Source organism: Mesoplodon densirostris, chromosome X (assembly GCF_025265405.1).
Source record: "Mesoplodon densirostris isolate mMesDen1 chromosome X, mMesDen1 primary haplotype, whole genome shotgun sequence".
NCBI classification, from domain to species: Eukaryota; Metazoa; Chordata; class Mammalia; order Artiodactyla; family Ziphiidae; genus Mesoplodon; species Mesoplodon densirostris.
In genome coordinates, this window is record NC_082681.1 from 100,503,807 (window position 1) to 100,523,735 (window position 19,929).

General features: G+C 36.2%; 1 protein-coding gene across 8 annotated transcripts in view; it reads left to right on the forward strand.

The window, feature by feature from the left end:
* CASK (calcium/calmodulin dependent serine protein kinase) overlaps positions 1-19,929 on the forward strand; it is a 400,881-nt gene that overhangs the window by 60,572 nt on the left and 320,380 nt on the right. For 4 of the 8 annotated variants that reach the window (XM_060086299.1, XM_060086301.1, XM_060086303.1 and 1 more), the window contains exon 2: positions 14,729-14,859. In XM_060086299.1, the coding sequence (XP_059942282.1) occupies positions 14,729-14,859 (131 nt within the window). The remainder of the gene's footprint in view (positions 1-14,728; positions 14,860-19,929) is intronic. The other 4 variants (XM_060086300.1, XM_060086302.1, XM_060086304.1 and 1 more) reach the window with 1 other exon arrangement.

Below are 19,929 nucleotides of genomic sequence, written 5' to 3' on the forward strand. Positions count from 1 at the left end.
GAATCTATATAAAGTTCTCAGTGGCATGCTTGGCACATGGTATGTTGCAAATGGTAGTTGATGTTACCTTCATCATCTACATGTTGACCCCTTCCTTGAACTTTATACTCCTATCTAATTGTGCTCTCTAAATCTCTGCCTTGGTCCATGGAAATCACTATTTCTGAAATTGGTATTTTCAAAACACAGTCATGTATCTCCTTTCTTTCTCAGCTTCTTTCTTCTTCTACCAGTTCTTTCTCCTATAGTAGTCGCTCTCTCATTTGGTGGTATCATTATTTACCCTGTAACTTTTGCCAGAAATCTGTACGTCATTCTTTCAACCAACCCCCCACCATCCCCTAGCTAATCATTCACTACGTTGTCTTGTCAATTTATTTTAAGTCTCTCTCAGTTGCCTCTACTGAGGCATTGGTTTAGGTCTTTATCATGTTATGCTTAGGCTAATGTAATAACTTCCTGACTGGCCCCCATTCACTCCTCGACCTATCTTCCATTCTTCTGTCACAGTGATCTCTGACGCCCTTCTCCTTTTCCAGCCACTTCTCACCCTCCAGTTTTTCATGCCAGCAATGCCAAACAGCTTTTAGTATCCATCGCATGCCATGCTTTGAGTTGGCTCCAGGCTGTTTCACATGCTACTACTTATTTCCAGAATTTTCTCTGTATCCTTGTTGGCCTGGAAAAACTCTTGTTCACCTTTCTAAGCCCTCCTAAGTGTCCCTGTCTCATAGAGGCCTTCTCTGACCACCTTCCTATCCACAGATAATAAATCTTTATATGATACTGTTTTCAATACTTTGTTCTATAACATACTGAAATTATGTACATTTACCCATAGCAATCTATTAGATTGGGAGTATCCTGAGGGTAAGAATTGCTTTATTAATCTTTTTTTGTTTGTTCTTTGTATTTTTTTGGTCTTATTTCCATTAGGGAAAATGAGGTAAATGAATGAGATAAAATGTGCAAGTATCAATAGAATTTTTTTAATGTTACTGCTTCAATATCTATTTGTGAAAGTTCTTTACATATTGAGCTAAAAAGGCCGAAACATGTACAACCAAGTCAGAGTACTTACTTTGGGATATGTTTATCTTACAGTCCTTTATGTGTTTTCTTTTTCATTTCTTTCCTCTTATGTCTGTGTCCCTTTTTCCCTGTTTCTTATCTGTTACAAAAATATTTTTTTCTCCTCTCTCAGCAACTCTCCTTGATACATGCTCCATCATATACAAGCTAACGAAGACCTAGAGTCCATATCCCTCTACCTTGGCTCTAACTAACCCCAGCCCTTCAAACACACCCACACACGCACATATACCAATCAGATTTCCCAGAACTTCTGGATCCGCAGAGACTGCTGTGTATGCCCTGAAGTCCTTGCATAAAAGTAGTAAACGGTGAATGTAGCATACATAGACTCAGACCAGAGGATGATGTGCTATACAAAACCTAAAGCAAGGCCTACTAAATTTTTCACTGAACTGTCAAGGTTTGACAGAAGTACTAATTATGCCAATACAGGTTCCAACTTAGTAAATGCTAGTCTTAACACTATGAATTACTCATCTTTGACAGTTGAGCCAAATTTGTTCTGTTAGCATTTTGGAGATCCATTGCCAACTTTTTCAAATAAGCCTGCCCTTTCTATTTTCAAGGAATGATTTGAACTGTATGAGCTTAATTCCTTTGTCAGGTCTTTAATTGTTAACATTTAGGCAACAGTTCCTGAGACTTTGATTTTAATAATTTCCCACTCTATGTGTGTTTCTTTAGCAGTGGCTCTGATTAGGCAGACTTTTTTCCTTTGGTTTAGTCACTATACCTAAAGTAACTCAGTTTGGTGTGTTTATGAAAGTGTATATGTTGGTGGTGAGAGTGGGTACCAGAAGTATTAAAGAGAAAAAAAGTTTCAGAACATTTCTGTTCCCCTTTCACTACCACAAAGAAACAGGAAGACAAGGAAAGGATTTATAGATGGAATGATAAGCTCTTCTTTAGTGGTAATGACTAAACCAACAGTGTTGAAATAAGAGGAAAAGGACCATTGTTATCTCTATTAGGTGTCATTCTTATATACATTTATGTGTCTATAGAGTATCATTTTCAGTATTATGTTCTTACTGCTAATATTGTCATCATTACTATTATATTTTTGCTTTGTTTTCTTTTTGCCCACCCACCATCTATTTCCCTCAGTTCCTAACATCAGAACTGTACAGACAGTAGTAGCAAGATGCAGATTTAGTAAATGAGTAGAAAAATACCTAGAAGTACCATGATTTCTCAAAATTGTATATGTTTATGTGAAATTCTGTGATATAAGTTTTTCAGTGGTTTGTTCATTCCTAGTTTGTTTTTGATATATCATTCACCAAATATTTCATGAGGGCCTAATATATACCGGACACTCATTGAGTTTATCTTCTAGTATAAATATTGGGTTGGCCAAAAAGTTTGGGTTACGGACAATCCTGAACGAACTTTTTGGCCAGCCAATGCATGTAACATAATATTTGCATATATATTACATAAATTAAATGCACATACATATGTGTGTATTATGCACACACACAGTCGATGCTCATTATTTGTGGTAGTTATGTTCTAAAAAGTTGCCATGAACACTGAATGAGTAAATACTGAATCATTGCTCCTAGGTGAGATGCAGGGTTAGGTTCCTGTGAGCCTCCGGTCATGTTTTCTTCAACTAATCAATACATAACCTGTTTAAAGACACCTTATTTCATATGTATACTTGATTCTTTAACATTGGACTCATGACCAATAGCCCTATAATTTATGCCTGAATGAAGCTTACCCAAAGTGTGTTTTCTCCATAAGACATGCCACAGCCTTCTTGCACTTAGAAACACAAGAGAGTACTTTGGCAGTACACTTGGGGGCCATTATAAACAGTGAAATCACCAACAAAAAACACAAAATGCACTAATTAAATGGCAAAAAGGACACTTGCTTACAGTGAGAGCCGAAACAAGAAAGCAGAGCATCACCTTGTTCAACCTCAGCTGGTAACATGTCAGGTGACTCAAAATTTTCACTGCTATGCATGTGTCCGTGAATGACTGTGAAAGTGCTGTGATTATTGACTTTGGGTTACAAATAAATTTTAGTAAGTGACTTAACAAATACTTAATCTGCAAATAATGAGTATTGACTATATGTCAACTATGTTGTATGTATGTATGTTTGTGTGTGTGTGTGTGTGTGTATGAATTTGTTTTTGGTCTTCATTTCCCCCACCCATATCTTCCCTTTGGTTAATTGGTTGTGGTTCTTCATGGTATCCTACATCTATTGTAGTACATTGCGCAATTCATTATAAATCTGATGAAGCTTCTAGGCCTGTGATACGGACAGGAAGTTCACCTCATTTATTGAAGGTTTCCTCATATACGATGTTAGTTTTTGTCTGTAAACCTCTCACAGGGTGAGAACTTTACATTATAGATGTCACTCCAAAATCTACTTGTAACAACTTAATATATATTAAATTTAGTTCAATTAGATGCAGAATTACAATGAACATAATCGATACTGACTTTATGTTTGAGAATGTAAACAGTTTTTCTTCATTTATATATATCAGGTCACTTAAAATAATTTGTATTGTACAGATATTTTAAAAATTAAGACCTCTTTTGATTAGCGAGATCTTAGGGATGTACCCTCAGCTGTTAAAAATGTTATTTTTACCTGGGAAATATATTTGTGGAGGAGTGCATAAAGTTTATGTGTGTGCACACGAGTGTGTGTATTTTAAAGAATACTAATGAAGTGAAAACCCATGAATCCATCATCCAAGTTAAGAATAGAATATTACTAGTACCTTTAAAAGCCACTGTGTGCCCCTTCCCAGTCACAATCTCCTTCTCCCCGTAACCACTATCCTGGCTTTTATACTAATGATTCCTTTTGGTTTTCTTTATAGCTTTACCATCTATGTATATATCCCTAAACAGTATATTGTTTATTCATTAAAAACTGAGTAGCAAGCACAAACTTAGCTGTGTAAGGAAAGGGCAATAATACCACTATTGTGTGAAGACTCAGATGAAGAGAAGCTGAACAGAACCTTTTGTTCACAGTCTGGCTTCAGATACCTGAGAGCATATAGGAGCCCTTGCTGGCAAGTCCATTGGCAAAATCCGAAGTAAATCCCAGAACATGGAGCTCTTCATAGGCAGGACATCCGTGCTATAGTGCAGTGCTGGGTACTGAACATCCAGCAGGAGTGCGGTCAGGGGGCATGCACTGCTCTGCATTTCCTGCTTTTCAGCTCGCCGAGGCTCCCTCCCGCTCAGCTATTCCTGAGAACACTGCTGTGGACTGAAATGAGAGTCCTCTGCTGATCGAGGCAGCAGAGAGGAGCAGGAATCTCATCAGCCCCTGGTCAGAAAAAGCAAAACAGAGGAACCTGGCCCCAGATTACGTGGTTCTTCTGTTTTCAAGTTAAAGAGGTGATCAGTGGCATTGGGAATCTTTGATGGCTCTCTAGTTAACCTCTGCTCAATGCTTAGCTGGCAGCCTGAGATCTCACTCTCTTGTATTCTTGTGTTGAATCTCCTGTTTGCTGTCCCTTGGCGTCCTTTTTTACTGGTCTACTCTCTTGTTCTAGCAAACACATCCTACAATAATTTCTTCAGGAAGTATGCATTGCAAGTAATGTATTGAGCTTTTTCATGTCTGAAAATGTTTTTTTATTATTGATTTTTCTGACTCAGTGTAGACTTTAAAGGTTAGAAATATTTTTCCTTCATGATTCTGAAGGTGTCGCTCTAATGTCTCATTGCTTCTAGTGTTGCCATTGAGAGATCAGAAGCCATTGCAGTGCCTGATCCATTGTGTGTGAACTATATCGTCCTCCCCTCCTTGAGCACCCTTACCCCCTACTGCTGGAAATCTGAACGTTTTGTAGCCCATAGGGTTCTTATATTTCACAGTGGCATGTGTGGACATGTCTCTTATCTATTTTGCTGAGTACTTCATGGGTGCTCTTCTTAAAAATTTTTATTTTATATTGGGGTATAGTTGATTAACAATGTTGTGTTAGTTTCAGGTGTACAACAAAGTGATTCAGTTATACATATACATGTATCTATTCTTTTTCAAATTCTTTTCCCATGTAGGCTGTGACAGAATATTGAGCAGAGTTCCCTGTGCTATAGAGTAGGTCCTTGTTGGTTACCTATTATAAACATAGCACTGTTTACATGTAAATCCCAAACTCCCAGTCTATCGCTACCCCCCCTTCCTCCCGTAACCATAAGTTCATTCTCTATGTCTGTGAGTCCATTTCTGTCTTATAAATAAGTTCATTTGTATAATTTTTTTAGATTCCGCATATAAGCAATATCATATGATATTTGTCTTTGTCTGACTTACTTCACTTAGTATGATAATCTCCAGGTCCATCCATGTTGCTGCAAATGGCATTATTTCATTCTTTTTTATGGCTGAGTAGTATTCCATCATATAAATATATCACATCTTCTTTATCCATTCATCTGTTGATGGATAGTTAGGTTGCTTCCATGTCTTGGCTATTGTAAACAGTGCTGCAGTGAACACTGGGGTGCATGTATCCTTTCGAACCATGGTTTTCCCTGAGTATATGCCCGGGAGTGGGATTGCTGGGTCATATGGTAGCTCTAATTTTAGTTTCTTAAGGAACCTCCGTACTGTTCTCCATAGTGGCTCTACCAGTTTAGATTCCCACCAACAGTGCAAGAGGGTTCCCTTTTCTCCACACCTTCTCCAGAATTTATTGTTTGTAGATTTTTTAATGATGGCCATTCTGCCTGGTGTGAGGTGATACCTCATTGTAGTTTTGATTTGCATTTCTCTAATAATTAGCGATGTTGAGCATCTTTTCATGTGCCTCTTGGCCATCTGTATGTCTTTGGAGAAATGCCTATTTAGGTCTTTTGCCCATGTTTTGATTGGGTTGTTTGTTTTTTTAATATTGAGCCACAATAGCTGTTTGTAAATTTTGGAGACTAATCCTTTGTTGGCATTGTTTGCAAATATTTTCTCCCATTCTGAGGGCTGTCTTTTCGTTTTGTTTATGGTTTCCTTTGCTGTGCAAAAGCTTTTGAGTTTAATTAGGTCCCATTTGTTTATTTTTGTTTTTATTTCCATTACTCTAGGACACTTCTCAGAAAAGATGTTGCTGTGATTTATGTCAGAGTGTTCTGCCTCTGTTTTCCTCTAAGAGTTTTATAGCATCTGGTCTTACATTTAGGCCTTTAATCCATTTTGAGTTTACTTTTGTGTATGGTGTTAAAGAATGATCTAATTTCATTTTTTTACATGTGGCTGTCCAGTTTTCCCAGCACCACTTATTGAAGAAACTGTCTTTCCTCCATTGTATAGTCTTGCTTCCTTTGTTGTAGATTAATTGACCATATGTACGTGGATTTATTTCTGGGCTTTCTATCCTGTTCCATTCATCTATATTTCTGTTTTTGTGCCAGTACCATACTGTTTTGATGACTGTAGCTTTGTAGTATAGTCTGAAGTCAGGGAGCCTGATTCCTCCAGCTCTGCTTTTTGTCTGGTTTTCTTATCAATGCATTGATAGGAATTGCATTGAATCTGTACATTGCCTTGGATAGTATAGTCATTTTGACAATATTGATTCTTCCAATCCACGAATGTGGTATATCTCTCCATCTGTTTGTGTCATGTTTGATTTCTTTCATCACTGTCTTATAGTTTTCAGAGTACAGGTCTTTTGTCTCCTTAGGTAGGTTTATTCCTAAGTATTTTATTCTTTTTGATGCGATGGTAAATGGGATTGTTTCCTTAATTTCTCTTTCTGATCTTTCATTGTTAGTGTATAGGAATGCAAGGGATTTCTGTGTATTAATTTTGTATCCTGCAAGTTTACCAGATTCGTTGATACGCTCTAGTAGTTTCCTGGTAGCATCTTTAGGATTTTCTATGTATAGTGTCATGTCATCTGCAAACAGTGACAATTTTACTTCTTCTTTTCCAATTTGGATTCCTTTTATTTCATTGTCTTCTCTGATTGCCGTAGCTAGGACTTCCAAAACTGTGTTGAATAAAAGTGGCAAGAGTGGGCATCCTTGTCTTGTTCCTGGTCTTAGAGGAAATGCTTTCAGCTTTTTATTGTTGAGTATGATGTTAGCTGTAGTTTAGTCATATACAGTCTTCATTATGTTGAGGTATGTTCCCTCTGTGCCCACTTTCTGGAGAGTTTTTATTGTACATGGGTGCTGAATTTTGTCAAATGCTTTTTCTGCATCTGTTGAGATGATAATGTGGTTTTTATTCTTCAGTTTGTTGATGTGGTGTATCCCACTGTTTGATTTGTGCATACTGAAAAATTCTTGTATTCCTCGGATAAATTCCACTTGATCATGGTGTATGATCCTTTTAATGTATTGTTGGATTTGGACTGCTAATATTTTGTTGAGGATTTTTGCATCTATGTTCATCAGTGATATTGGCCTGTAATTTTCTTTTTTGTGGTATTTTTGTCTGGTTTTGGTATCAGGGTGATGGTGACCTCATAGAATGAGTTTGGGAGTGTTCCTTCCTCTGCAGTTTTTTGGAATAGTTTCAGAGGGATACGTGTTAACTCTATCCCGCTTTCAAATGTTTGATAGAATTCGCCTGTGAATTCATCTGGTCCTGCACTTTTGTTTGTTAGGAGTTTTTAAATCATGGTTTCAACTTCATTACTGGTGATTGGTCTGTTCATATTTTCTATTTCTTCCTGGTTCAGTCTTGTGAGACTGTACCTTTCTAAGAATTTGTCCATTTCTTACAGGTTGTCCATTTTATTGGCATACAGTTGCTGTAGTAGTCTCATGATCTTTTGTATTTCTGTGGTGTCAGTTGTAACTTCTCCTTTTTCATTTCTAATTTTATTGATTTGAGTCCTCTCCTTTTTTCTTTTTTTTTGATGAGTCTGGCTAAAGGTTTATCAATTTTGTTTATCTTTTCAAAGAACCAGCTTTTAGTTTCATTGACCTTTGCTGTTGTTTTCTTTGTCTCTATGTCATTTATTTCTGCTTTGATCTTTATGATTTATTTCCTTCTACTAACTTTAGGTTTTACTTGTTCTTCTTTCTGTAGTTGCTTTAGGTGTAAGGTTAGGTTGTTTATTTGAGATTTTTCTTGTTTCCTGAGGTAAGATTGTATTGCTATAAACTTCCCTCTTAGAACTGCTTTTGCTCCATCCCATAGGTTTTGGATCGTTGTGCTTTCATTTTCATCTGTCTCTAGGTATTATTTGATTTCCTCTTTGATTTGTTCAGTAATCCATTGGTTGTTTAGTAGCATATTGTTTAGCCTCCACTTGTCTGTGTTTTTTATAGTTTTTTTCTTGTAGTTTATTTCTAATCTCATAGTGTTGTGATTGGAAAGGATGCTTCATATGGTTTCAATTTTCTTAAATTTACCGGGGCTCGCCTTGTGGCCCAGCATGTGGTCAGTCCTGGGGAGTGTTCCCTGTGCACTTGAGAAGAATGTGTATTCTGCTGCTTTTGGATGGAATGCTCTATAAATATCAATTAAGTTCATCTGGTCTACTGTTTCATTTAAGGTCTGTGTTTCCTTATTGATCTTCTGTCTGGATGATCTGTCCATTGATGAAAGTGGGGTGTTAAAGTCCCCCACTATTATTGTGTTACTATTGATTTCTCCCTTTATGGCTGTTAGTATTTGCTTTGTATATTGGGGTTCTCCTATGTTGGCTGCATATATATTTACAACTGTCATCTTCTTCTTGGACTGATTCCTTGATCATTATGTAGTGTCCTTGTTTGTCTCTTATAATAGTGTTTATTTTAAAGTCGATTTTGGCTGATATGAGTAGTGTTACTTCAGGTTTCTTGTGATTTCTATTTGTATGGCATACCTTTTTCCATCCCCTTACTTTCAGTCTGTATGTGTCCCTAGATCTGAAGTAGGTCTGTTGTAGACAGCATATATATGGGTCTTGTTTTTGTATCCATTCAGCCAGTCTGTGTCTTTTGGTTGGAGCATTTAATCCATTTACATTTAAGGTACTTATTGATATATATGTTCCTATTGCCATTTCCTTAATTGTTTTGGATTTGTTTTTCTAGGTCTTTTTTCTTCCCTTCCTCATTTGTTCTCTTGTCTTGTGATTTGATGACTAACATTAGTTTTGTGTTTGGATTCGTTTTTCTTTTTTATGTGTGTCTATTGTAGGTTTTTGGTTTGCAGTTACCGTGAGTTTTGATATAGCAGTCTACGTATACACAGGATTGTTTTAAGTTGCTGGTCTTTTAATTTCAAATGCATTTCCAATATCCTGCATTTGTGTTCTCCTCTTCTTACAGTTGCTGGGTTTTATATCATATTTGTATGTAGATGATTTCCTACCTTTAGTTTATATTTGCCTTTACTGGGGAACTTTTCCATTTGTAATTTTCTTGTTTCTAGTAGTGGCCTTTTCTTTTCTGCTTAGAGAAGTTCCTTTAGTATTTTTTCCAAAGCTGGTTTGGTGGTGCTGAATTCTCTTAGCTTTTGCTTGTCTGTAAAGTTTTTGATGTATACATATAACTGATTCACTTTATTATACAGCAGAGACTAACACATTGTAAAGCAATTATACTCCAATAAAGATGTGAAAAAAAATCTGAGTGAGAGCCTTGCTGGGTGAAGTATTCTTGGTTGTAAGTTCTTCCCTTTTATCATTTTAAATATATTGTGTTGCTCCCTTCTGGCTTGCAGAGTTTATGCTGAGAAATCAGGAGATGACGTTATGGGAGTTCTCTTGTATGTTATTTTTTGCTTTTCCCCTTGGTGGCTCCTTTTAATTTGGACAACTCAGGATTTAAGGTCTGGGAAATGTTCTTGGATTGAGTTCCTCCCCTCCATTTTCTTTGTTCTTTTGGTTCTACTTTCTGGGAAATTTCCTCAACTTTATCTGCCAGCCCTTCTATTGAATTTTAAATTTCTTCATATATTTAGTTTTCAAGAGCCCTCATTTTGTCTTCTGAAAGTTCTGTTTTTGTTTCATAGTTATAGTATCTTTCCAATGACATTAATGGTAGTTGAACGTTTTTTTCTTGTTTAGTCTGTTTCCTCTAAGTTGCTCTTTCTGTTTTGATCTCTGTCTTCCAAATTAGACTCTTCTCCAGATGTTTTGGGAGGTTGGTTATCTACTTATGATTAGGAATAGAGCAGTGGTTCTTGAGGGACATTTGACAACGTTTAGAGACATTTTTGCTTGGCAAAACTGGCTGAGGGGGTGCTACTGTCATCTCCAGGTAGAGGCTGGAGACGCTGTTAGGCACCCTACAATGCACAAGACATCCTTGCACAACAAAGAACTATTCAGCCCAAAATGCCAACAATGCCGAGGTTGGAAAGCTGATTGAAAACTCTGAACTTGTGGCAGAACTTGTTGACTTTGGATTTCAAGGAAGGTGATCTGGTTGAGTGGTTTGAACAATATAATGTCATTATTTTTAGGTCTTTCCTTCTGGGCTGGTCACATTTTCAATAGAAAATCTTTCCTTTCCTGCCTGAAGGGTAAAGATCTAGCTTCTAACATTCCCCCCCGTTAATGGGAAATGGGGATGGGCTGTCTACATTCAGTTTGTGTGTGATCACATAAACCCCTTGCTTTTCATATAGTATCCACTTCCTCAACTGCCTTCTGTCCCCAGTTCTAAGACCCTGTGTTTTACCGTCTCCAGAAAATGGACCTCTGTGAGGATGGGGCAGGGTAGTTACCCGGTGGCATGGAGTAGAGGAGGAGGATCTAAGACTCTTAACTGCTTCTCTAATAGATTTCACTCAAACCTTGTTAGTTTAGCCCCACCCTCTCTTTCTCAGAGTTATCTGGTGCTGCCAGTTCAGGTGCTTCCTGAGAGTTCTGTAGTGTAAATGAGTTTGGTTCTGAACTTTTCTTATATTCTCCTTGCAATTTGGCTTTCCTATGAATGCTAAGCCAGTTACCGTTACTGCATCTGCCTTCTTGCTTTCAAAATTTGATTATTAATTACTATTGTATTCTCTCATTCTCCCAGTCCTTTAAGACATTTTCTTTAGCCCCTTTTCTCTCATTTTAATGGGTTTGGGGAGAAAAGTTAATTTAGATGCATTTGCTAAATCTATCCTATTATCCTGGAGACCAACACATTATACTATATTCTAGCATAATTTTGTTTAATTCTAGTCACTTTTTTTTTTTTCTTCTTTTTGCGGTATGCGGGCCTCTCACTGTTGTGGCCTCTCCCGTTGCGGAGCACAGGCTCCGGATGCGCAGGCCCAGCGGCCATGGCTCACGGGCCCAGCCGCTCCGCGGCATATGGGATCCTCCCAGACCGGGGCACGAACCCGTATCCCCTGCATCGGCAGGCGGACTCTCAACCACTGTGCCACCAGGGAGGCCCTCTAGTCACTTTTGATGTGCAATTGTCCCTCAGTATTTGCAGGGGATTGGTTATAGGATCCCTGCCAATACCAAAATCCATGGATGCTCAAGTTCCTTATATAAAATAGCATATTATTTGCATATAACCCACACATATGCCTCATATACTTCAAATCATCTCTAGATTACCTACAATACCTAATACAGTGTAAATGCTGTGTAAATAGTTGCCAGTGCAAATTCAAGTTTTGCTTTCTGGAACTTTCTAGAATTTTTTTTCATATATTTTCAGTCCATGGTTGGCTGAATCCACAGATGTGGAACCTGCAGATACAGAGGGCCAACTGTATTTACTTTTGGTTTCATAATTGTTCAATTCCTAGACATGACCTTTCTTCACATTAATGAAAGCTAGAGGAGATTATTCTCTGTCTGCATAGAGACACAGCTACATTCTTTTCAAAACCTTACGGAAGTAATAGCAAATATTAAATTGTAACATATTCTAGTTTAATTGACCTTTTACTTTAAAACTTAGTATTCTGAAAGCAGCCAACTGCCTTGAGTAGAACCTTGTGCCACAATCCCAATCAATATTCAGTATTCTTAAAGAATTGGGTAAAGAATATAGATTTTATCAAATCTGAAATGCCATCAATTGTCTTATCATTCCAGTTTGATTAATACCCTGGCCAGAATTAGTGGAAATATGAGAAAGATAGTAGTTTATAATGATGGCTTACAACTACCTCTGTCAGTATTCCACCCCCCATAATTATTCAAGAATCGACTGTACTATAGACTAAAAATTTAAGGATGAAATTTCAAGATTCAAAAAAAGAGTTTAGGCCAGACTGAAACCTAGACCTCCTGAATTTTTGCTGTTCCTTGAACTGTCATTCAAGTATAACTAATAAGTGTAATACAGAAGTTTTTATATACATTTTATTACACTCTCCTCCCCATTTTAAGATGGGAAAACAAGCCAGATTTTCTTATATCCTGTGTCTTTTTAGCGTTTTGATGAAATAAATATAATCAAGTCCTGCTAAAATTATAGACACTATATACTCATTCAAATTTTTATCAGTTTCCACTGAGTTTCCAGTTGATGGATTAAGTCCCCAAAAAAGTTAAAAGATTTTCAGTGTCTTTTTAGTGTACTAAATGGTTCACCTTTTCAACCCCCTGGATGTCACTGAGAGACAGATCTTTGAAACTCTTTCCTCGTGACCTATCTTCATGTCATCAATATTTCAGAGATAAATTTATTTTCTTTGCCTCACATTATAAAAGTAGCCTAAAGAACCAAGGATTTGGTTCCTTTTTTTCATTCACAGACTTAAACACGTTTTTGGTGGGGTTTTTTTGTATCGGTATTCCCTTTTTCCTTGGTTCTTCCTAGCTTTCTTCATTCTACTATTACTAAAAGGGTTGGGGGAGAAGCTATGTTTTCTTCCTCACCTTTGTTTAAACAGGAAAAAGTAAAGAATTGAGTCTATTGACCAAAAATGATCCCACATACAGATCTTGGAAAGTATCCAAAAGGTGTAGTGAATTGAAGCATACTACACAAATGTATATATAAATAGAGTCCCAAGGGTTTAATGTTGTACAAAAACCAATTACACTAAACATTTCCTGAAATTGCTTGCTATTGTCAGGATAAGTAATCACAAGTAAGACATCCAGATTGAGAATGAAAACATTGTGGGATTCCTGACTCACATTGTTATATTGTCTTCTCACAGAGAAAAGTCTTTGAACAGTTTTGAGTGATTATCAAAAACGTCCTTTTCCTATAGAGTTCTGAAAGGTACGCTATTACCATTTCTTTTTCTTCCAGTTTAGCTTTGTTAGGTTGCTTGAAGAGAGAGATTTGAAACTGTAACGTAACTGATGTCCTGATGATTGATAGTGGGATGAAATCAACTGATTCATATGATCTCAGAGAAATGTTTAAGTCTAGGTTAGATTATATTCGTTTGCCTGTCCTCTGAAAGAATAAAGACAAACTTACACTTTAAGGCAAAAATATCATAAGTGTCCTGTAAATGAAGAACTTTTCTCTGTCTTCTGATTGACCACATGCATCCAGGTGTACTGTTTCTACCTGTAAAAACCAATGAGAGTGTTTTGTTTCCTGAGCAGGGGGGAAATACATACATGTATACACGTACATGTGTGTGTATTTAATAACTTAAACCATACTAACCTTCAAATAAAATACTACAGTATATTGCGATTGCATTCTACATTAATCAATAGTTGATTCAAGCATGTTGGATTATCTTTAGTTCAGATACTTATTTGATAACTATTAATCACAAGGAACCGAGAGTGTGTGTTTGTGTTTTTAATGCCTGGGACTGGGCATTGTTATTTTATCAGTCATCACAGTTAATTCAACTGTATGGTCAATATTGAGAGCCACCAATTTCAATTGAGAAGAGGACTGGGTAAGAAAGTGACTGGACCACTGATTTTGCTAGTAGAAATTACTTCCTCTCCTATGGCAGTTGAGAATAATGCTAATTTGAAGTTTGAGGAGGATGAAGGATTTCTCTGGGACTTCACGTGAGACTGCAGAGGTTGTTGGAAACTAAATCATGTAGGGCTTCCTCTTTGTGAAGTGCCTATTTAAGTCTTCTGCCCAGATTTCCTTGTAGTATATTTTCTTATTTAAGAATTATTTATGTATTTTGGTTCTCGACTAAATACATGTGTTGCGAATACCTTCTCTCTGGGATTTTAAGCAGAAACATAATATCAGATTTTCATCTTTAAAACATCACTTCAAGAATGAATGGGAGAAACAAGTTTTCAGTGGTCCTGGTAGAAACTGTTAGTGGTTTAGACTATGGTATGAGTCATGCAGAGAAGTGGACAGGATTAAGAGAGATTTGAGATGAACTCAGTAGGACTTGTTAGTGAAGATTAGATAAGTGATGGCTAAGATGAGAGAATTATTTAAGTTTCTGGTTCAAAAGGTAAAAGTTGTATACACTACCACTGTGAACTATTATTTTGTTTAAGATGCTGATAATATGTAGAGAAAATTACAGAGATTATTTGCCTTGAATATAAGAACGCTATCTCAAATTTTTAAAAGTGATTTTGAAAGTAAATTTGTTTCTTATTGTTCTGGTTTATCAACTTCAAATAAATAATTACCTCATGAATTATAGAAAAATGTGTTCAAAACTATATTAAATTCTATTTTGAAAGCTATGGCCATAGTAGACAATGAAATATGAATAAACTGTTGAAAGGAGATAGAAACTTAAAATCAACAAATTAAACTTGGATTTTTTTTTTTAGGGGTCCCTTCAGTGTTGTACGACGATGCATCAACAGAGAAACTGGGCAACAATTTGCTGTAAAAATTGTTGATGTAGCCAAGTTCACATCAAGTCCAGGGTTAAGTACAGAAGGTAAGAGATGGATTTCAAGTAAGTTATTTGATGTCTGGCTTTATTTCATTTCCAATCCATCTATCAACTTAACCTTCATCTGGGGGTGGGGAAGCAGAGGGTGTAATGTAGTGGGAAGTGGGTGGAGACAGTTTAAATTCAATTCTAGTTTGTAAGATTTCTAGAACATAGTATTTGAAAGATAGCTAAATTTGATTAACAGTGTTGTGAAGTCATCTAGGATTGCTATTGGCCTATGTTTTTTGAATAGAAAGGAAGTAAAATCTGAAAATATATTTTTTAGGATCTAACTTGTAGTCCTATAGTATAGAACATGGGATGGGAAGGGTGAGAAGGGAAATAATGGCACAAATATAATCATTGCAGATTCAAAAGAAACTAAGATGAGTTCCCTTCAAGTCCATAACTTATTACCCTTAGGATTGTGATCTATTAGAACTAAAAGACGAATATATCAAATATTGCTTAAGTCACTTATGGTGTATATGTGTAAATTTGAAAGATCAGTACTGCTAGGACTTGCAGGACTCAAAATTGTGTTTCAAGACATTGATATGGCTAATCATATTTATGTATAAATATTTATAAACAGTACAGAAGCATTTTAAAAGGTTTTTTTTTTGTTTGTTTTTTGCTGTTTTAAGCCATAGTTCCATGTAGCCATGATTCACATATGGTCGCACTTCAGATGGCACAATTACTATTTTAAAGTTTCTAATTAGCCTGTCTTCTGTCTTTAGACTTTTTCGCAGTCCAGTAAAAGACATATCCTTCTTAAGTCCTTTCCTTCTTAATCCCAAGAGCAATGCAGTTAATAGTTTAAATTGGAAAAGCTAAGGCAGAGTAGCCTATTTATATTTTATCCAGTTATCTTACTTTAAGAAGTAGAAGCCCAGATACTGTGAGCTCCATGTTAATCTATTCCTGCAGATCCTTTTTCAGGATCATTACTTTTAAATACTTTTTTGAAACCTTCTAAATTATTATTATCCATATACTGAATGTAGAAGATTCATAGAAGTTGTCACAAAGAATCAATAACTGATTTTTTTTTAGTGCTTTAATCTTTCAATTCTTAAGGTAAGATTTAGGGATTTTATATCTTACGGTTTCATATTTTGGAATTGGCTATTATTACTTTTGAATACAAATTATTTTATAAATTTAGCAGAATTTAAAATTCACTTCTAATCAGGTTTCACCACTATATTATGTTTCCTAAAACTTTTAAACTGCATTTAATATACTGTATTTGATTTTCTGTACCTCAGTTGTCAACTAATTTTAACAAAAAACTTTCTGAGTACTTAGGTAATTTTGTATAAACCTAGTTCATTAAACATATAGATGTGTTGAATCTTTTTTTTTTTTTTTTTTTTTTTTTTTTTTTTATTTTTTTTATTTTTTTTATTTTACAAATTTAATCAGTTATACATATACATATGTTCCCATATCCCCTCCCTTTTGCGTCTCCCTCCCACCCTCCCTATCCCACCCCTCCAGGCGGTCACAAAGAACCGAGCTGATCTCCCTGTGCTATGCGGCTGCTTCCCACTAGCTATCTACCTTACGTTTGGTAGTGTATATATGTCCATGCCGCTCTTTCACTTTGTCACAGCTTACCCTTCCCCCTCCCCATATCCTCAAGTCCATGCTCTAGTAGGTCTGTGTCTTTATTCCTGTCTTACCCCTATGTTCTTGATGACATTTTTTTTAAATTCCATATATATGTGTCAGCATACAGTATTTGTCTTTCTCTTTCTGACTTACTTCACTCTGTATGACAGACTCTAGGTCCATCCACCTCATTACAAATAGCTCAATTTCATTTCTTTTTATGGCTGAGTAATATTCCATTGTATATATGTGCCACATCTTCTTTATCCATTCATCCGATGATGGACACTTAGGTTGTTTCCATCTCCGGGCTATTGTAAATAGGGCTGCTATGAACATTTTGGTACATGTCTCTTTTTGAATTATGGTTTTCTCAGGGTATATGCCCAGTAGTGGGATTGCTGGGTCATATGGTAGTTCTATTTGTAGTTTTTTAAGGAACCTCCATACTGTTCTCCATAGTGGCTGTACCAATTCACATTCCCACCAGCAGTGCAAGAGTGTTCCCTTTTTTCCACACCCTCTCCAGCATTTATTGTTTCTAGATTTTTTGATGATGGCCATTCTGACTGGTGTGAGATGATATCTCATTGTAGTTTTGATTTGCATTTCTCTAATGAGTAAAGATGTTGAGCATCCTTTCATGTGTTTGTTGGCTGTCTGTATATCTTCTGTGGAGAAATGTCTATTTAGGTCTTCTGCCCATTTTTGGATTGGGTTGTTTGTTTTTTTGCTATTGAGCTGCATGAGCTGCTTATAAATTTTGGAGATTAATCCTTTGTCAGTTGCTTCATTTGCAAATATTTTCTCCCATTCTGAGGGTTGTCTTTTGGTCTTGTTTATGGTTTCCTTTGCTGTGCAAAAGCTTTTAAGTTTCATTAGGTCCCATGTGTTTATTTTTGTCTTTATTTCCATTTCTCTAGGAGATGGGTCAAAAAGGATCTTGCTGTGATTTATGTCATAGAGTGTTCTGCCTATGTTTTCCTCTAGGAGTTTGATAGTGTCTGGCCTTACATTTAGGTCTTTAATCCATTTTGAGCTAATTTTTGTGTATGGTGTTAGGGAGTGATCTAATCTCATACTTTTACATGTCCCTGTCCAGTTTTCCCAGCACCACTTATTGAAGAGACTGTCCTTTCTCCACTGTACATTCCTGCCTCCTTTATCAAAGATAAGGTGACCATATGTCCGTGGGTTTATCTCTGGGCTTTCTATCCTGTTCCATTGATCTATCTTTCTGTTTTTGTGCCAGTACCATACTGTCTTGATTACTGTAGCTTTGTAGTATAGTCTGAAGTCAGGGAGCCTGATTCCTCCAGCTCCATTTTTCGTTCTCAAGATTGCTTTGGCTATTCGGGGTCTTTTGTGTTTCCATACAAATTGTGAAATTTTTTGTTCTAGTTCTGTGAAAAATGCCATTGGTAGTTTGATAGGTATTGCATTGAATCTGTAGATTGCTTTGGGTAGTAGAGTCATTTTCACAATGTTGATTCTTCCAATCCAAGAACATGGTACATCTCTCCATCTATTTGTATCATCTTTAATTTCTTTCATCAGTGTCTTATAATTTTCTGCATACAGGTCTTTTGTCTCCTTAGGTAGGTTTATTCCTAGATATTTTATTCTTTTTGTTGCAATGGTAAATGGGAGTGTTTCCTTGATTTCACTTTCAGATTTTTCATCATTAGTATATAGGAATGCCAGAGATTTCTGTGCATTAATTTTGTATCCTGCAACTTTACCAAATTCATTGATTAGCTCTAGTAGTTTTCTGGTAGCATCTTTAGGATTCTCTATGTATAGTATCATGTCATCTGCAAACAGTGACAGCTTTACTTCTTCTTTTCCCATTTGGATTCCTTTTATTTCCTTTTCTTCTCTGATTGCTGTGGCTAAAACTTCCAAAACTATGTTGAATAAGAGTGGTGAGAGTGGGCAACCTTGTCTTGTTCCTGATCTTAGTGGAAATGGTTTCAGTTTTTCACCATTGAGGACGATGCTGGCTGTGGGTTTGTCATATATGGCCTTTATTATGTTGAGGAAAGTTCCCTCTATGCCTACTTTCTGCAGGGTTTTTATCATAAATGGGTGTTGAATTTTGTCAAAAGCTTTCTCTGCATCTATTGAGATGATCATATGGTTTTTCTCCTTCAGCTTGTTAATATGGTGTATCACATTGATTGATTTGCGTATATTGAAGAATCCTTGCATTCCTGGAATAAACCCCACTTGATCATGGTGTATGATCCTTTTAATGTGCTGTTGGATTCTGTTTGCTAGTATTTTGTTGAGGATTTTTGCATCTATGTTCATCAGTGATATTGGCCTGTAGTTTTCTTTCTTTGTGACATCCTTGTCTGGTTTTGGTATCAAGGTGATGGTGGCCTCGTAGAATGAGTTTGGGAGTGTTCCTCCCTCTGCTATATTTTGGAAGAGTTTGAGAAGGATAGGTGTTAGCTCTTCTCTAAATGCTTGATAGAATTCGCCTGTGAAGCCATCTGGTCCTGGGCTTTTGTTTGTTGGAAGATTTTTAATCACAGTTTCAATTTCAGTGCTTGTGATTGGTCTATTCATATTTTCTATTTCTTACTGAGTCAGTCTTGGCAGGCTGTGCATTTCTAAGAATTTGTCCATTTCTTCCAGGTTGTCCATTTTATTGGCATAGAGTTGCTTATAGTAATCTCTCATGATCTTTTGTATTTCTGCAGTGTCAGTTGTTACTTCTCCTTTTTCATTTCTAATTCTATTGATTTGAGTCTTCTCCCTTTTTTTCTTGATGAGTCTGGCTAATGGTTTATCAATTTTGTTTATCTTCTCAAAGAACCAGCTTTTAGTTTTATTGATCTTTGCTATCGTTTCCTTCATTTCTTTTTCATTTATTTCTGATCTGATTTTTATGATTTCTTTCCTTCTGCTAACTTTGGGATGTTTTTGTTCTTCTTTCTCTAATTGCTTTAGGTGCAAGGTTAGGTTGTTTATTCGAGATATTTCCTGTTTCTTAAGGTGTGATTGTATTGCCATAAACTTCCCTCTTAGAACTGCTTTTGCTGCATCCCATAGGTTTTGGGTCGTCGTGTCTCCATTGTCATTTGTTTCTAGGTATTTTTTAATTTCCTCTTTGATTTCTTCAGTGATCACTTCGTTATTAAGTAGTGTATTGTTTAGCCTCCATGTGTTTGTATGTTTTACAGCTTTTTTCCTGTAATTGATATCTAGTCTCATAGCATTGTGGTCGGAAAAGATACTTGATACAATTTCAATTTTCTTAAATTTACCAAGGCTTGATTTGTGACCCAAGATATGATCTATCCTGGAGAATGTTCCATGAGCACTTGAGAAAAATGTGTATTCTGTTGTTTTTGGATGGAATGTCCTATAAATATCAATTAAGTCCATCTTGTTTAATGTATCATTTAAAGCTTGTGTTTCCTTATTTATTTTCATTTTGGATGACCTGTCCATTGGTGAAAG